At 37.8% G+C, this 20,685-nt stretch overlaps 1 protein-coding gene across 1 annotated transcript in view; it reads right to left on the bottom strand.

Moving 5' to 3' along the window:
* Positions 1-20,685, bottom strand: part of LOC126259407 (ATP-binding cassette sub-family C member Sur) — a 377,896-nt gene that overhangs the window by 201,587 nt on the left and 155,624 nt on the right. Inside the window, exons 6-9 of the mRNA XM_049956187.1 lie at positions 16,947-17,084; positions 9,992-10,154; positions 9,392-9,567; positions 5,644-5,805 (exon numbers count right to left, since the gene is read on the bottom strand). Coding sequence (XP_049812144.1) covers positions 5,644-5,805; positions 9,392-9,567; positions 9,992-10,154; positions 16,947-17,084 — 639 coding nt within the window. The remainder of the gene's footprint in view (positions 1-5,643; positions 5,806-9,391; positions 9,568-9,991; positions 10,155-16,946; positions 17,085-20,685) is intronic.

Raw genomic sequence — 20,685 nt, 5'->3', positions numbered from 1 at the left:
GAAGGTAGGAGACGAGGTACTGGTGGAAGTAAAGCTGTGAGGATGGGGCGTGAGTCATGTTTGGGTAGCTCAGATGATATAGCACTTGCCTGCAAAAGGCAAAGGTCCCAAGTTCGAGTCTCAGACCAACACACAGTTTTAATCTGCCAGGAAGTTTCATATCAGCGCACACTCTGCTGCAGAGTGAAAATCTCATTCTGTCTGAAATTTCTTTAGACAGTAGATTCAGGTACAACATTTCAGACAGGTGAAGGTGTATTATTTGATGAGGTAGGATGCATGAACAACTTTGTATCTAAGAAACTTGAAGAATGGAAAAAAGCTAATTGGGAACAGATAAGAGATGGTGTGATGTATTCCATACACTTAAAGTATAGGCACTTCATGTACCAGGCACAAATGCTGTTGTGGAAAGGGTACTTTCAATTGTGAATTCCATTTGCATTGATGAGAAAACCATTTTACTGCTGAAACTATTGAAGAAAATGTAAAATCTAAGGCTCATTATGAAGACCTTACCTGCAAGGAATTCTATAACATGCTATTAACCAATTTTGAAAGATATTAGGTCTTCTGATAAGCATAGAGTTAGTAGCAATGTTCCTGAAGCAGTAGCTAAATGATTTGAAGCTTTTTTATGTCTACATTAGCATTCATTTGTTAGCAATCATTCTATTATTCTCAATATTTTGAATTATAATCATTTATTGGAAAAACAATGAATTATCATATGACACAGTGCCATTACAAGCATGTTTTGAAGCATCTTGTTAAAATATGTGCTTTTTCTGTGTATAAACTTTAGTTTTTATTTATTTTAGTAAATCAGTGCAGTCATTTTCACATAATATTTTCTTTTTGTCTAGTATCCTATTTTGTCCCATTTTTTATCCAAATTTTTTGCAAATGTCCCTATTTTTTCCCATGGAAAATCTGGTCACCCTACCCAAAAATAAAAGAACTCATCAATTGAAGTCAAATCCTATGAAGGTGTTGACTGATATTTTGATGTGAGAGAAATAGTACATACCAAGTTAATTATGAAGATCAGATCATTAATCAAGTTTCTATTTAGTCTGAGAAGATTGAGTAGCAGTATATGTCCAAAACGACCCAATCTTTGGCAAATGAAGTGCTGCTTTCACCCCGTGACAATGCTGCTCACACAGGCATCTCAGGGTTTCATCAAAAGATTTACCTGAGCTTCCTGGTTTTCCCCAACTGAAATTCCCAATTTCCCTGAACCAATTTCTGTCATATGTGAGAAGAAGATTTACTTTACTAGTTATCATGGGTGCAAATTATTTTTTTTTTAATTGTCACATCACTTATTAGGAATTATTCAAACTACAGCTAGTACTTAGAATTTTATCAACAATTCTGTACCAGTAAGTTATAAGGTTTTCTAGCCCCTGCATATTCCTTTGCCACCATCCCAGGCCAAGCTGTCATTTTGTGATGACCTCAAGCATACGATAATCCTCACAACAACACACTTCAAACTGTTGTCACTGGACTGTAATAACAATAAAACAAGCAATGAGACTCATGTTTCAAACCATATTCTTTTGACCCTAAGGTCATTTTTAACTTGAAGCATGACATAATGAGAAAGGCAGCAGAGTACTACTTTGCAACAAAATTAACCCTCAAGTGGGTGTGCTGATTTCCATAACATGAACAGGTGTGTGGTGTACTTTATACATATGTAAAGGATAACTATCTTTATGTTACCAAGGTAAACATATATGAGCAAAATCACAGTATAATCTTAGTTTAATTATACAATGTTAAAATAAACTTATATTATATGAGCTAAATCACCGTTTAATAACTGCTGTACCAATATTGTTCTTTTGTTCCTGTGTTTTGAGTGCAATGAGTGAAATGACTTTGAAATGAAAGAAAGTGGCTGTTTTGATGGGCAAAAATTTGAAAGTGCTAAACAGAGTAAACAAAGGAGAACTGCTGAAAAGCATACCAGCAGAATATGGTTTAGAAAATCACCCGTGTCGGACAGAAAAAAGAATCAAAAATAAATTGAAGACTTCCGCTTCAAATTGATAATTAAAGACGGTTTGCAGCTCCATGGTACAATAGGATAGCAAGAAATGAAACACTAGATGAAGCATTATTTGTTTGGCTCATTGAGAAAAAAGAACATGGTGTTCCAGAATCTGGTGCAATCTTTCAGAAAAAGGCACTAAACGTAAACAGCAAGGTACCCGATGGCAATACTAACTTCACAGCCAGCCAGGGTTGGTAAGTAAGTGATCAGTAAATATCTAAAATGTGGTTTTTATGGTTGCATCTTCTTGAGACCTAGTTACTGAATTACTGATTCTGTAGACACAAAAAACAGTATGGCCTGCTGTTTGTGAGTCCACTGCTGAAGTTTGTGAAGTTAGCAATATCTCTGAACTCCTTGAAATGTTAGCAAACATGGCGACACAGATGTCTGGTTGCAGAAAGATAGTGATGCTGGTTACAGCATGACAACCAATGAGTAAATTTGTATTTCCTCCTGTTACATACTGTTATGGTGAAGTGGACAATGAAGGTGGTGTTTCAGGGGAATAAATAATACATCTTGCGGATGCAGTGGCTGGAAAAACTATTGGTTTACCTAGAACATCTGCTGGTAACAAGTTAGTGAAACATCTACATTATCATGCTGCTCTCAGATGCCACGGAAGTTTGAAACAAAAGAAACATAGACATTATGTCAGTAAATAAATGTCAGTAGACTACAGTAAGTATAGTTTAAGTGCGAAAAATGTTTTTCTTGTTAGTGCCACAGTAAAATGTTTGTATACTGTAGTACATATTAGATTTTGTATTTAGCAGAACATTTCTGGATTATGCAGATTTTTGGTAATGCAGATTACATCCAGTACCACCTAATCTGAGTAAACAATGTTCTTATGTGCGATGTATCCACAGCTGTATGAAAAATCCTCACATTCATGTTATGCTTCATCATGTACACAACCCTGCAATTGAAAATGGACCTGAAGCCCAAGAACCAATGGATAATAACAGATATTCCCCAAATCAATAACTACATTTGAGGTTGCCATGATCAATAAACAAACACCACAGCAGTTTAGTACCCTTCTTCACCTTCTCCTTACACAGGTACAGAGCCAATTTCTTGGAACAGAATTTCAAAGTGTTTCACAACAAAATAACTCAGAATATTTCTTCTCATCAATGAACAGTTCAGCTCCCCCTGTAATCTCTCAGAATTTTCTGAGTCTTTCACAATTCCCTGGGATCGACTGGACTTTTCCAGTAATTGCAGTTTTTCTGATTACTACTAATGTTCCAGATTTTCCAGACAAGTTGCCCACTCCGCATCTCATGTGCTAGTTTTTGGCCTAAAACAGCATGACTCCCATGGCTCACACACCATACCAACCTGAACAGCTCCATGTGACTGCTTCCTGTTTCTGCACATGAAGAGGAGCAGGTCATTGATTTAATTACATAAAAGCAAACAAGAAAGAAATTAGTGAGAAACTATTAATTATCAGTGCAGATGAATATAAAAAAAATGTTTCCAATAATGGATTCAGTTATTTGACAAATACATTATTCACAATGGTGAGTCCTTTGGATGAGCAATGAATAAAAATTCATGCAATTGCTGAGACTGTAGGCATCTTAGCTTAGTGAGTGCATAATATTCTACAGAGAGAATTTACTATGAAAAAGCTGCGTGTCAGGTGGGTGCCGCAATTGCTCACAGTCAGCCAGCATCCAGCACAATATTTCAACAGAATGTCTAGTGACATGTAATTGCAATCCACTAGACTTTATTGCACTGATTTGTGACTGTTGATGAAACCTGGATCCACTATTAGACACTAGAGTCTAGAGGAATAATCCTCGTAGAATACTTGGAAAAAGGCAGAACAATAACTGGACCTTATTATGCTTCACTGCTGGATCATTTGAATCTTGCACTGGCTGATAAAAGGCCAAGGTTGGCACACAAACAAAGTGCTATTTCACAAGGATAATGCACTATCAGTGATAACAGTGGTGAAGGTGCATGCAGTGGGCTTTGAATTGTTTCCTCATCCAACCTATTCACCAGACCTAGCCCCAACTGACTTTGTCCTGTTTCCTTAAATTGAAACTTTGGCTTTCTGGGACAAAATTTTCATCATATGAGGAAATGATAGTTGCACTCAATCATTATTTTACAGAATTTGACAGAAAGGAGACTATGTCAAGAAGTAAGATGAGCTGTTTATAAAACAAAAAATATTTTTAAAACTGAGGTTGTGGAAAGCACCAAGAGGGATGTGGTGCTATGGTGACTCCAGAGCCATAGGCGACTGCTATAGGTTTCTAGGATGAAGACCCATGGCACGAACAGCCCGAACGAGGTGGTCCCACAAGTTCTTGATTGGGTTTCAATCTTGGGCATTTGGTGGCCAAATGAGTACAGTGAACTCATCCTGGTGCTCTTCAAAACATGCATGTCCACTGCAAGCTGTGTGACACATTGCATAGTCCTGTTGGCAGATGCCTTTGTGCCAAGGAAAAACCAACTCCAAGGCCTCCAAGGATAGAGGCATAATTAGTTTGATCTATTGTGCCTGCCAGAATGACAAGATCAGCCAGGGGATGCCATGAAAACATTCTCCAGATCATAACGCTCCCTCCTGGTTGCAGGGTGTTTGCTTTCACGCTTTTCATGCCATTCACGCCAATGGCCATATGTCCAATGGAGCATAAAATGTGATTCATCTGAAAAAGGCCACCTGTCACCACTCAGTGCATTTCTAGTTATCATACTGGCATGCAAATTCCAGTCTTCATTGCTGATGAACAACAGTTAGCATAGGTGTAAGAACGAAGTGCTTGCTATGGAGGCCATTATACAGCAACAGTTGCTGAACAGTCATTAAGGAGACACTGTTGGTAGCCTCTTAGTTCATCTAGATGGCCAGTTTCTCAACAGGTGCATGTCATTTTGCCCGTTCACTCCTCTGCAGCTATCATTCACACTTGTCATCTATTGCCCTTGTCGCACCACAGTTGACTTAGCATGGGTTTTGGATAGTGACATTTTGGCATGCACAGTATCCTTTAACCACATTGGTACCCAAACATTTTATAAACTTAGCCAACCCCAGATAAATCTCTCCATTTTCCGATTATGTCAGTGACTGCACTGTTTTCTAGAACCCCCCCCCCCCCCCCCTTCTCACTGACAAGCTTTATATATCCTCCACTGCTAGTGCTGTCACCTGCCATCAGTTTAGTGGTTTCTGCACATTGACATCAAACATAAACAACCATCTCTAACTGTGCTGTGTGTGTATTAAATATTTTCCTTAATGTACCTATCGGCAGCAATGAAATCTCACCTCCTGCACTGGCAAAAGTGTTTGAAATGGATGGATAGTTAAATTAGTAGTGACACTCAGCAAATTAATATGAAATATTTATGGTGCTTTTTAATTTATATACTTTATTGATGACTACTTACATTAGTATTTAAATGAAAAGAAATGCTCCACTACTGCCCAACATGAAATGCATGAAATAAATTAAGGAAATAAAAAAAATGTTTGCATTACTGGCAAACTGACAGTGAAACCGGTGAACTGTATGATATATACATACATTTTTACTGCTGACAGGCATCATTGTATATCCTTTATTGGTGATGTTTCTGTTGCCAAGATTCTTAAAAACAGTTTTAGATTCAATATAATGTTGATGATTGTGCAAACCACTGCCTGTTTCTGGAAGGGAAAGAAACTCCTGCAATCTCCTGGTACTCACCTAATGCAACAAAAAATGAAGAAAAAGAACTATTATTTCACAATCTAAATCATGAAAATACATGTAAAACAAAACATGAAACCTGTTTCTACATGATATATCTTCTTCCACATCACATTCAGTTTGTTCTGCACATTTAGTATAGCTGTGTGAATCACTATGAAATACATGGTAGAAAGTACTTTTCCCATCATTTATAAGATTTCTGCCAGTTCTATTCATATATGGTGCACTGAAGTAATGACTGCTTATATCTTGCTACATGTGTTCATATTAGTCTAATTTTATCTTCAAACAGTCCATGGGAACAATACATAAAGGCAAAAAGAACATTCATTGGGTCCTCTCAGAAAATAAGCATTTGGAATGTCCTAAGCTGATTTTTGCAATATATTATATATCTTTCTTTAAATATCTGTCAACTGAGATTTTTCAGCATGTAAGTTACAGTCCCTCATGAGTTAAACAAGTGTGCTTGTAAGTATGTTCCCTCTCTTCATACGTACTTTATGCCATCTGTTAGTCTAACTTGACATAGATGCCATACACAGGAACAAGTACACCATTATAAGCTGTACAAGTGTTTTGTAAGTGATATCTTTTATGGAAAAACAACAGTTTCCCAATATCCTACTAATAAATTAAAGCTTCTCATTCCTGTTAGCTACAGTTCAACCTACATGATCATTTCACTCCATACTCCACTACATTATTACATCTACGAGGGTTGGAACTTAAATAGTGGCAACTATTTATTCACAACCGATACAAAAGAGTTACATGTTTGAACATGTTACTGTCCTTCAAAGTAGTCACCAGAGTTGTGCGGAACCCATTTCCAGTGATGTGGAAGGCATAGTATACCGTTAGCAGAGCCTGATCTATTGATGGTGCGAATGGAGCGGTCTGCTGCCTGTCAAATCTCTGGAACAGTTCTGAAGCGAATGCCACGAAGTGATTCCTTCATCTTCAGAATCAAATCAAAGTCACAAGGACTTAGTCTGGGGAGTATGGTGCATAGTACAGTACTTCCCAGTCCCATCAACCGAACAGAGCAGCCACAGCTTGCGCTGTATGCGCCTGCACATTGTTGTGCAAAATGATGGATGGATTGCGCAGAAAGTGTTCTGCTTCTTTCGCAAAGCTGGTCGCAGGTGATGCTCCAAAACCAAACAGTAATACTGTGTATTGACGGTCTGCCATGGAGGAACATAATGCATTAGGATAACACCATCACAGTCCTACACGAGAATCACTATAACTTTAGACTGCTCCATTCGCACCATCAACAGAACAGGCTCTGCTAATGGAATACTATGCCTTTCACATTGCTGGCAACAGGTTTTACACAATGCTGGTGACTACTTTGAAGGACATTAACAGGTGCAAACATGTAACTCTTTTGTATCGGTTGTGAATAAATAGTTGCCACTATTTAAGTTCCAACCCTCATATGTTGTTTATAATTTTTTCTTTACTAGACTGACTCCAGTTATGACTCATTAATTCTGCTTTTAAAGGCTACTACATGTTAATCTTAGGTGAAATGCATAACTTTATATTTCTCTGGAAATCTGATTGGGATTCACCACAATTTTCATTGGATAACAGTTCCTCATAGATGACTATATCATTCACAAAGACAGAGAATGCAACTGGCACTACTTGGTATGTCTTTAAGATACAACAAGGAACAGTCATTCTGATACCATTCTTTTCTTAGGCTCTACCTGAAATTACTCCTGTATCTCTGCATGGTTATCCATCCAGGGTAACAAGAAGTTTTCAACCAAGTAACAGATTAGTCTCCCACCCACTTATTTTGTTTAGTAAGCATCTGTGTAGTACAGAACTATTCAAAGATCATGAAGTACCACATACATCTGGCTACTTCTACCCATGGCTCTTATAGCATATGTTGTTGGATTTTGTGTAATGAGTCCCCCCCCACCCCACCCCTCTTTTGCAGCAATTCATACTGGGACCCATAGAGAAGGTTGTTTTATACCTGATCTCAATCTATATTGTGTATCACCATATTGTCTGACCCAGCACTAGTAAATCTTACATAATCAAGTCTTGTAATCCCATCAGACTCATTGATGGATCACTTAATGATTATGCATAAATCCAGCAAAGTCACTAGGTGCAGCACGGAAGGATATAACTGCCAGCAATGGGTTGTGAGGCAAAAACACTTGTGGCAGATTTAAAGGTTGCCAGAGACCACCAAATTCTGACTTTTCAACCAACTAATGTTAATGCCAGTTCTCCAGTGTATCTATTGACAATGTTCCTGCACTATATGGTTTGCTCCTGGACTGTGATTTGAACTTTGTTGTTACCTGTCAACAACATTTGGCTTGTGCACTGACTTACCTGCCTGTCTAAAGCAAGACTGCACTCGATCACTGTTTAATGGACCATTCTGTTTTCAGTGACAGCTTACTGGTGCACTGGCTATCTTCCAGTCAAACTTACAAACAGCATTCTCCAGCACAGAAATGTGAGTTATTCAACAAACATTCACAGTACTGTATTGACTATTCATTTATGTGTCTTATTTGGAAGTAAGTTGTGATTAGTAAAATCAGACTTATAACAAAGATGGCTGTTCTCATAGATGGAGAACAGTGGCCAAAAGTACTTGCTCAAAATACTGATAATTCATTTGCAAACCCACTTTGAAGTAATAAAAAATCTTCAATTAAAAGACTCTTGTTGCAATGATACTGGAGACAGTGTCCATATACTGAGTAGAGCATAAGACTAGAGGCTTTTTCCACTGATTCTGCTGGTTACATAGTGTTGAATGTGGCAATAGCAGGTGTAGATGGATGCTGGTGACACACATCCTCCTTTGGACTGTGACAATTGACCAGAGACTAATGACCATAGATGTTAAGTCCCATAGTGCTCAGAGCCATTTGAACAATTGACCAGAACCCAGTCTTTTTAAGGTTTTTGGAATGACAATCATGTTTGCTAATCATTACAATACAAATATTTTGAAAAGTTATGACATTCTTAATGTCCAAGTATCTCCAATTTCCAGTATTACATTTCACAACTGAATGAGGAAAGTCTTGATACAGTACTTAATAATAGCAGACTGGCACCATCTGTTCATTGTACAAGTAAAAGCACAAGAAAAATTTTGTATAGTTTACACACATGAGTTCCCAGTTGACTCAATATTCTTGTTTACATTTGGACTTTTTTTTCCAGGTGTCAGTTAACAGCATATATAGACTTGGAAAAATTCATGAGACAATGCTGAATTGTAATATTTATGTATTATGGCTGGTTTCAGTCACTGTATGTCCTCCAGATAAGAAAGAATACAATCACAACATCTTACCATACACATGAAGACATGTATGACTTGTGATGCTGTGATTGTATTCGTTCTTATCTGGGGAATAGCCAGTGACCAAAACCAGTTGTAATAAGTAAGCACTGTAAGACAGCAGTATGTTAGACATTTTTTTAACTTGTTTATATTCTTATTTTTGTTTAATTAACATAAGGCGATATTTAAGTGTAAATTAATATTTTATATTGAATAATTATTTTTTTTACTCACCACAGCACTAATGATTATTGGTACTGTCACAGGAAAAATAAATAGGGGAACAGTTAGCTGATTGAATAATGCAAGCCCTGCAAACACATTTGCAGGTGTGAGTGGCTCCTCCATTAGAAAGCAAGCACCAAATGTTACGAGAGTTACAAGAACTGATGATGCATGGGTTAAAAATGCTGAAAAGAATGGAGACATTTATAAAATTTATACCTTCTTCTTGAAAGACATATATAATGATTACAACTGCAACTGCTTAACTTTATAATGAAATCATTTTTAAGGAACAAAAGCATCAAAGAAGAATACTCAAATTGCATGGAAAGAAAGCAGAGGAAAAAAAATAATATATGGAGGAACAGATATGAAGTGAATAGGAAGATAAATGCTAAAGAGCAATGAATATCATATTATTACTCACTAGTTTTGAACTACACATCAGACGGAAAGAATTACAATTTTTATGAAACAGCAATTAATAAGATTATTCTCATTTGACCAACACTTTTAATGAGCTACAACAATGCACATTCTGGAAAACTGTTAATTAAAATACTTCTGAGCACAGAAAAAGAAGAATTTTTTCCACTTGATAAAACTTACTCATTATTGCCCAATATAAAGATTCTTTGTTCAATAAGAACAGTTCCTTTCTTCGAGTTTCTAGGATTTTAGAAGCATAAATATCTTCCCAGCCATATAATTTTAGAAGTTTAATGCCTTGCAGAATTTCATTAATTTTTCTAAGTCGTTCATCACTGATTTCCTACAAATGTAGAAAAAGGATGTAGATGCATAGACAGAGCACAATAATTACATATTTATAAAAGACAAGAATTGCAGCAAGTGATATAGTCTTCTTGTTCCTGCACTGTTTTTGTTATAGCAGTATTTCACTAAATCTCTCAATGTCTTTCACTCTCAACAGGTACTATTTCATTTAACTATTAACTTTAATCAGTAACAGGAAATTCTTCAAGCACATTATTATACTTCTGTCATTATGACAATAGTGGACACACCACTCAAAAATCTTACAGTTTCAGTGATTTTCAAAAATGACTGATTAATTTTATGAACAGACAGAAGACAGTATTCAGTAATTGTGAACATAATAACACCTTTGAATAATAAAGTCATTAAACATTTAATTCCACACCCTACAAAACTTTTATAATTTCAAGCTGATTCATAAACGATGACATTGCTTCATAGATAGATATATAACAATTTTTGGAGTACTGATTGCATAATTTTACTTGGCCCATGAATGCAGGATGTTGAGAGTGGAAGGTTGTGATTGGTTCATAGGAAACTGGCTGTTGATACAAGCCCTGCCTCCAAATCCCAGAGCAGCCAGTGTATAGGTTATAAAAGAAATGAAAACATAATGAATTAATGTGTCACACAATTGACACAAAAGTCAATGATGAGTCAGTAGAAGAAACATGTACAGCTTCCTTGTTCATTTCTGTGAAAAATACACTACTGGCCATTAAAATTGCTACACCAAGAAGAAATGCAGATGATAAACGGGTATTCATTGGACAAATATATTATGCTAGAACTGACATGTGATTACATTTTCACGCAATTTGGGTGCATAGATCCTGTGAAATCAGTACCTAGAACAACCACATCTGGCCGTAATAACGGCCTTGGTACGCCTGGGCATTGAGTCAAGCAGAGCTTGGATGGCGTGTACAGGTACAGTTGCCCATGCAGCTTCAACACAATACCACAGTTCATCAAGAGTAGTGACTGGCGTATTGTGACGAGCCAGTTGCTCAGCCACCATTGACCAGACATTTTCAATTGATGAGAGATCTGGAGAATGTGCTGGCCAGGGCAGCAGTCGAACATTTTCTGTATCCAGAAAGGCCCATACAGGATCTGCAACATGCGGTCATGCATTATCCTGCTGAAATGTAGGGTTTTGCAGGGATCAAACGAATGGTAGAGCCACAGTTCATAACACATCTGAAATGTAACATCCACTGTTCAAAGTGCCGTCAATGCGAACAAGAGGTGACTGAGACATGTAACCAATGGCACCCCATACCGTCACGCCAGGTGATACGCCAGTATGGTGATGACGAATACACGCTTCCAATGTGCGTTCACCGTGATGTCGCCAAACATGGATACGACCATTATGATGCTGTAAACAGAACCTCGATTCATCCGAAAAACTGTTCAAATGGTTCAAATGGCTCTGAGCACTATGGGACTCAACATCTGAGGTCACCAGTCCCCTAGAACTTAGAACTACTTAAACCTAACTAACCTAAGGACATCACACACATCCATGCCCGAGGCAGGATTCGAACCTGCGACTGGAGCAGTCACACGGTTCCGGACTCTAGTGCCTAGAACCGCATGGCCACCGCGGCCAGCCCGAAAAACTGTGATGCAGTGTCAAGGGTAACCGCAGCCATTGTCTCCGAGCTGATAGTGCATGCTGCTGCAAACATCATCGAACTGTTCATGCAGATAGTTGTTGCCTTGCAAACATCCCCATCTGTCGACTCAGGGATTGAGACATGGCTGCACGATCCGTTACATCCATGCGGATAAGATGTCTGTCATCTTGACTGCTAGTGATACGAGGCCATTGGGATCCAGCATGGCATTCCGTATTACCCTTCTGAACACACCGATTGCATATTCTGCTAACAGTCATTGGATCTCAACCAACACGAGCAGCAATGTCGCGATATGATAAACCGCAATCGTGATAGGCTACAATCTGACCTTTATCAAAGTCAGAAATGTGATAGTACACATTTCTCCTCCTTACACGAGGCATCACAACAACATTTCACCAGGCAAAGCTGGTCAACTGCTGTTTGTGTATGAGAAATCGGTTGGACTTTCCTCATGTCAGCACGTTGTAGGCATTGCCACCGGCGCCAACCTTGTGTGAATGCTCTGAAAAGCTAATCATTTGCATATCATAGCATCTTCTTCCTGTTGGTTAAATTTTGCATCTGTAGCACGTCATATTCATGGTGTAGCAATTTTAATGGCCAGTAGTGTATTAAAAAAACTAAGCACAACCCCATACACAGATCACGGCTATATCCCCAGTGGATACTTACTGTTATGATATACAATACTGTCACATAGCTAAGGTCCACAATGAGCATAAACGTTCTGGAGTGGAATGAATTCAAGAGACTTCCAATGTCACAGATGGCCAAAGTTTTCCAGTGATCACAGAAGGCCCAAGTAAAACAGTGCAACCAGTGTGAGGAACTAAAGCTTATTTTCCTATTTTACATAGATTCATATACAGCTCTTCTTTCTTGCAAATAAGGCAGTTCTGACATACAGTTCAATCTGTTGTAATCCTATATAGTGATTGGGTCCACACCATCCTTAAGAGGCCAGCTCACATGGGCACAGACAGCACGGCAAGCACTGTGCCAAGTATATATGCCAGTTTGACTGGCCCTTGGCAACTTTAATGTTTCTGTGACTATGCAACACATCACTGTTAGACTGTTCTTGTACTTAATACTGTGTCATTCATTGTGTCTGTATTTTCCTTTGTGTGGAAGTGCATTGAAAATTTGTTATTGGGAATTCTAATACTGTGTTTGTACAGTGTTACAATATTTTTGGTGATGTGTGTGGTGTTCTTCCCAGCAAGTCTCATTTGGTTAGATGCCATGAAAATTTTTGTATTCTCTAGTTCTGATGAAGTGCATCTGGTATCAAATGAAGTACCGTAGCAAACTGTACATGTTTTGCTTGGAATTTTCCTCACTGTTTTTGCACAGTTTAGGGCAAGCTACCAATTTAAAGGCTCAGATCATAATGAAATCAATGGCACATGCCCACTGTTTTCATGCCCAACCACTCCCAATTACTTTTATGGGAGCAAGTCAAAACACAACTCAAGTGACTTAAGTGTTGTCATACCTACCTCCTCTAGTGATTGGCCTACTCCATTGGTAATTGCAGCAAAACCTAATGGCAACTTATGGCTCTGTGGCGATTTTAAAAAGCCTGTAAATTAAGATTCTATTATTGATAGCTATTCCATATTCCATCAGGATGAACTCTTAGCTCAGCTTTCACAGGGCCAATATTTTTCCAAAACAGACTTGTCTGAAGCCTATTTGAAACTGCCTCTGAATGAGGATTCTAAATGTATCCTCATAGTGAATACCCCCTTTGAGTAATACCCATACCAGCACCTTGGAGCAACTCATGGGCTATTTGACAGGGTGCATTAAAAACCTGTATGATATTGTGGTCTCCAGTTCCTCAACACATGAACACTTGCAGAAACTTTGGTCCTTGTTCGTAGAGCTGCAGGTGGCCAGGTTGAAACACACATGGACAAATTGCATTCTTCAGCCATCTATTGTCTATCTCAGTTTTGAAGTCTCATGTGTTGGCATCTTGCCACCAGTTCGATGCCGTTATGGCTTTGACATGCCCTACCAATGTCAAAGAGTTGCAGGCCTTTCTCGGAAAGATTGAGTATTACCATAAATTTCTTCCTGATGAAGCCACAGTGGCTCAGCCCCTTCATGATTTCTTATGTGAAGGTGTTCCTTTTTACTGGTCGCTCACCTACAAGCTTGCTTTTATCCTGTTGAAGTCAAAATAACATTTGGCACCTTTCTTGGCTACCTCACAACCAGTCTAACACCTTTATTTTGGCCACAGGTGCCTCCCAGTTAAGCCTTAGGGCCGTTCATGCACACAAATATATGGATTGTTCCAAATGTCCTATTGCATACACTTCCAAAACCCTGAATCAGGTACAGGTACAGGTTCAATGTCCTGTCGACATCGAGTTCTTTAGAGATGGAGCTCAAGGTTGGAAAATGTTCCAAACATGGGGAAGAAAATTTAGCGTGTCCTTTCAAAGGAATCATCCTGGCATTTCCCTGGAGCAACTGACAGAAATCACAGACAATCCAAATCTGGATGGCCAGATACAATTGTGAGCCATCCTCCTAAATGTGAGTCCAGTGTGCTAACCATCACATCACTTTGCTCAGTGGGATGTAAGAGATCATTGCTAATTTGTACTTTCCATGTTGTCCAACTGTGATCTATGGAGAGCACAGAATCATATCATAATTATGGTCGTATGAATCACAATTCAGCCTTTAAGCGACTGATGTGTTGCATAGTATTCAACTTAAAACTCAGGAATCCATCCAGGAGTATCATATAACAGGATTGTTTCAGCCTGGAGGAAGCCATGTGTATTCTCTTACAGATGTTTTAAATTTGTGGAATGGTATATTTTGGTTGAAATGACATTAAAATGGAATAGGAACATCTACATTAAGGAGATGGACCTTCAGGTTTTGCTGTTAAAATCTCATCTTGATGAATACCACAACATTACTAGCCCTTTTTTTCAAGTAGAGAATTTTATTCACATCCACTGAGTTAAAATTGTGACTGCATGGCATGAGGACTGTTCAATCACTGATCTATGAAGTCCCCAGATTTTAAATCTATTGGAATGTCAAAAACTGATGTACAGATAAAGAAGTCATACATTGTCTGATTTATTACTAGTTTTGTTCAACAGTCACAAGCATCTTAAGATATTTAATGTCCTGTTGCCATCTGTAGATGCTTGTTCCTGATGAGTGAAAGGAGTAATAAATCAAATACTGCCTGACATGTGGCAGTTCTACCAAACCAAGATTTACGGCAACCTGCTGGGATAACCAAATTTGTGGTACTGTAGTACCACTTTCTTTTCAATAATATTTATTCTGATTTTGGGCTGCAAAGTACAGGACTCATATTTCTCAAATAGTTCCACTATACAATGGTGCAGTTGCAAAATCTTCTATCTTTTCAAATGTTTCCACAACATAATAATAATTTTACACAGTTTAATGAGATAATGTTGTGGTGCAAAAATAAGTTATCCTGTAGATTTCACTTCCAAAACTGCAAGGCATTTCATATATTTTTCAAAATATTATTTATTCACTTGTTCAAAAAATGTATTTGTTCACTACACTGAAATTATTGTTGCATCCCAAAAACATACTTTTCATAACTACATTCACATCGTAGAAAAAACTAAATACCTACTGTCTTAAACATGTGGCATATTTGAAAATTTGAAAAGTCGTAGTTGATCTTTATTGAAAACAATTATTTTACTAATTTCATCCTTACATTTTGTAAACTTCAAAAGATATGGTTTTGTTTAAACTGTCCACTACTGAAAGATAGGAGGTCAATATAATTATTAATTTGAACCACTGCCATTTCTAAAAAATACTAGACCCTTTGGTTCTAACATATAGAATTAAATCTATGCCAAAGCTTTCAGTTGTTTTACGACATTGTTGGCCTGTCATCTAGCATGTAAATTGCACCAAGAGCATCAGTAGCTGGCAGCATGTGTATGAGAATATTGTTTTGTCTTTAAATGGACTCTGTGCCAGATGTGGTTAACATTGAAAAGTTGTACTTATAGAGGTGCTCTCTTTTAGTATAAAAGGAGTGTTCAATGTTAATTTTTGGTGCCATGGCAACTAACAGAAATGTGAAATTAAACATCAAGCAGTGTCATTGTGAGAAAGCTTCTTTGCTACGAAATATAAAACCCAGGACTTCCATTTCATCACTAGACAAAGAAGAAATGAGCCTTAAATTTGGAACCATCACAAATATGTATATAAAATTTTACTCGTATGATCATTCTTCTATGAATTTCAGTTTACGTCATCCCTATTCTGCAATATTAAGCACATACTGAAATAGCAGTGTCTAATGCTAGAAGAGCCAATGATAATTCAGGTACATAACTGCAAGAGTTAGTCTTATATAAAACAAAGAAAGGATGACATTCTACAGTTCACCCTCACATTAATTTCTAATGGTTGTGATTATCCCAGCAAGTGGTGCCTGCAGGTGCTGTTTCTGGCTAACACCGAAGAATTATGTGCCAGCCAACCATCAGGGTTCATACACTCATAAAAAACAAGTCAGTTCAACCAAAACTTAAATCTGGATACCTAATTTTTGTGAGCAGTGTGTTACCAACTGCCTTATGCAAGCAAGCTTAACATATTTGAAATTCAACTCACCACTAGTTCTTCTGTATCCCATTCACACAGAGGCTCTCCTACTAAGCTGCTGGAGTAGCACAATTGAGAAAGTAGATATAGTCCCAGTTCAAAATTCTAATGCTGCACTGAACTCTTATTGTATTCCATACTTGTGTAATGTCCCTTTCATCCTTATCCATTGTTGTACCAATCAGCTTAACCTGATAATTATGTTCTCATAATCTACTGTGTGTGTCAGTGTGACACAATAGTTACAGTCTAGTTTTAGAGTATGTGTTCTCATCTTTTTCTATTTCTCTCCAGCTCTAGCCAAAAGAATCAATTATTACAAAAGCATGTTGCAGTTATACTGTTTAACATTCCATGATTGTTCTTTTGCTTGGTGTGTTTACATATATAGATAAAGATAACATAAAAAGCATGTATTTCATTATGTTATGTGAATTTGTTTTAAAAAAAGTTTTATATTCTTTCTTTGTTAGACTTACTGTTATTGATTTTGAGTTCACAGACATCTTTTTCCCAACAAAAAGTTGCAGTGGTGTCATGGCCATTATACAGACTGCTGATCCAATTAATGCACTAATGCCAAGTTTTGTGTACAGTAAATACATTAGTACAGCTATCTGAAACATAATACCAGTACTTTATCAGTATATTGATTGTGGCTTGAAGTAACAACATGAAGGATAAACATAGAAATTTCAATGTTTACACAAAAAATTTTGTCATAACAGCAGGTTTTGGATGTGAAAATGTCAAAAGGATAATTTAATTTCTTATTTTCATTCACTAATGTCTTATGGTATCATATTCTGGGGTAACTCATCACAGAGAAAAAAAGTGTTGTTGTACAAAAAAGTGTGTAATAAGGCTATTGAGAAGTGTTCCCTCCAGAAACTCTTGTAGACAGCTCTTTAAAGAGTTCAACATATTGACAACTGCTTCACAGAAACATTTACTCCTTTATGAATTTTGTTATTAACAATCAGTCACAGTTTGCAAACAATATAATACTGTAAGGAGAAGTGATTTACACTAAATGGTCAGTATGTTGGCATATTTTCCTCTGAGAACATGTACTACAATTTTAAACTAGATTCATTCATTATGGCAGCAAAAGATAGATTGCTGAAACAAGACCTACATCCTCCAGGTCAAATTCAGGATCCAGCAGAAAGACCTCCCAAATTTCAAAAGATAGTTACAAACAAACAAAGACATAGAGAATTTATTTGTGGACAACAAATAGTATGCCATGTTACATTACTTGATTTTAATAATTATGTGTAAATGGCATCCTCCATTATTGACCCACTGACTAAGCCTTTCCCAGAAGTTATCCATAGTTCTTCACGTCATTTATGGTGGAAACTGCCACCTTACACGACTGCAGGGTTGTGGGGCAATGTTTGTGCATTTGAACCTTAAAGTGTCCCCAAAGAAAAATATCACAAGGTGATAAATCAGGTAAACTCTGGGGCCAGGCAATGTCTCTGCACAAAGAAAGAAAATATCCAGGGAACAATTCTCTCTCAATTTCAAGGGAATGCTGAGAGATGTGAGCTTTGGCTCTGTATCATTGGAACACGACTTCTCCCTCTTCATGGTGGCCAACAAACTGGTTTAATTTCGGTCCCTATCATGTGACAGCAGCAATTTGAATTAACTGGTACTGTTACACCATCTTCTTCAAGAAAATACAGACCCCCACACACCTAATTCAGCAACAGCACACCTAACTGGCACATGATAGTTGTGAAATTGTCATTGGTGAAGTTCCTGAGGGTATTCTGCTGCAGCGGAAATTTTGTTTATTTACAGTATCTGACAAGTGTTAGTGGGCCTCATCAGAAGAAATCAAAACAATGCTTGAGGGAATGCTCTGAAGAATTTCTTCCAAACAGCCCTGTGAGTTTCAAAATCTCTCTCACTTCCTTCTTGGTGAACAATCATATTGTAAGAGTGCATATAAAGGTCTCTGTGCAGTTGGTCCTGTCAGAAAATCCCAGGACCCACATTGTCTGCTGTTGTTACAGTCTGAGGTTAGCCAATATATTTTTTGTTCAGTGCAGAACCTGATGTTCTAAAGTTTGACACCCAAATTTGAATAGTTTTTCTATCAGAAACAGAATCATGTCAGCCAAGTTCAAAGTGAATGTGAAATGCTCAATGAGTAGTAATCACAGACCCACCATTACAAATATACCCCTCCTCGACAAACCCAGAATGCTCACCTGGCCAAGCCATTGCACCTTCTGAAAATGGCACATCCACCACTATCGACTGAACTCCTCCACATCAGTAACCCCAGCACAACTCACACAGTGGCCTCTCCAAATACGAGAGATTTTTTTTGCCAGACCCTGTACTCACAGTATACACATGGTGTCCAAGTGGCTCTGTTACTGGTCCTGTTCTGTTAACATAGTTCATAAATGGTACATGGGCTTTCACGGACTCATAACATAGTTCTGGCTTGCATGCTTACTTCACACAAGAAAGACTATTCTGGTCTGGGTCTGGACTTATAGTGACTCGGGTGTGAACAGTTCAGTGTTTCAGAAACTATGTAATAGTTTCAAAAACTGCTAGGTTAGCTCTTGCTAATTTGGATGAGCTAATTTGTATGCCCAGGAGGTAGAAAAGCCAGACGGCTATTGGAGCAGATGTATGCCCAGTGGGCAGAAGTCCAGATGGCTATGGGCGTTCATGCATGTCCAGCAGGAGGAAATTCCAGACAGTGAATGGCATTCATATACGTCTGAACTCAGTAACAGGTAAACGTACACAATAGAACAGGTACACAATGTTGTCCACATCTCTGACAACAGTCTCATTATCTGGTTTTCTTTGTAATATAGGAATGCACTTTAGTTTTCACCTGCTCTGGCCCCTTACTGTTTACGAGTCTAACATTCAGCCAGTCCTCTTTTCGCTTCTGATGAGACGACAGTGTTCGTGGGTGTAGCCTTTGCCATGTTGGGACACAATTTATTGGACAAGGAATTAATGGATATTCTTATGAATAGTAGCGATGAAGATTGTAGTGATACTTTGGAACTTTCTTCCGACAAAGAGTTGGATGCTTCTGGACGTATTGCTGAATCCTCAACATGACAAACAGAAGATTCTTCCTCTGAAGATGGAAAAGAAGATGAAGCAAGTGAAACTTTATCAGGAAAAAGAAAGTATGACTGGATGGAGAATCATCCAGTGATGAAACAATATCGTTTTGTGAACACATTTAGAGGGTTAAAAGCAAACTTCAAAGAGTCAGCAAGTCATTTAGATTTTTCCCCCCACCTGCCATCTCTATACAGATCAACAATTATTACAAATTTATTACTGAAAAAATGATGACAATACCCAGAGATTAGCACATAAAGAGCCAGCAGAATTTTATTGCTTCCAAGCGTGTTGTCATCTTATGCCTAGAAGTAAAAAGTTAGAAGTGAATGACTATTGGTCGACAGATTCTTTGCTTCAAACACCAAATATTCTCTAACATAATGGCCAGGGCCCAATACAAGGTGACCCTGCATCTATTGCACTTCAGTGACAATTCCACTGCATCTCAAGATATTCTTGTAAAAATACATCTCATTGAAGATCACACAAAAAATAAATTCCGCGAGGCAGTAGTACCCTTTGAAGATCTATTGATCGATGAAAGTCTCCTACTTTTTGAAGGAAGGCTCTGATTTAAGGAGTACATTCCAAATAAACAAAGCCATTTTGGCATTAAAATTTTCATCCTTTGTGATGTACAAACAATTATATTTTGGATTATATTGTATACATTGGTGCCGCCATGGAAATAGAATCTGGAAATTCTGATTGGTGAAAATCAGCTGATGTTGTTGTGAGTTTGTTGTTGCCATACTTCAACAAAGTTCATACCATTTATTGAGACAATTGGTATTTTAGCCCCAATTATTCCTGTGGCTCCATGATAAATGTAAAAACGCCATTGTAACAGTACACAAAAACAGGAAACATCTAGCACCATTGCCAGACAAGCTGAAAAATAGGGAAATACAGATAAAGTCCTGTGGAACATTAATAGCACTAAAATGGATAGACACGAAAGAAGACTGGATGCTTTCCACCGTAAATGGACCAGAGTTTGTGGAGACAGAGAAAAAAGAACATAGAATGGGCCAAAACAAACTGAAACCTACCTGTGTTGTCAGCTATAATAAGTCAATGGGTGCAATTGATGAG

The sequence above is a fragment of the Schistocerca nitens genome, chromosome 1 (assembly GCF_023898315.1).
Source record: "Schistocerca nitens isolate TAMUIC-IGC-003100 chromosome 1, iqSchNite1.1, whole genome shotgun sequence".
Lineage (NCBI taxonomy): Eukaryota > Metazoa > Arthropoda > Insecta > Orthoptera > Acrididae > Schistocerca > Schistocerca nitens.
This window is presented reverse-complemented; position numbering and strand designations above follow the sequence as displayed.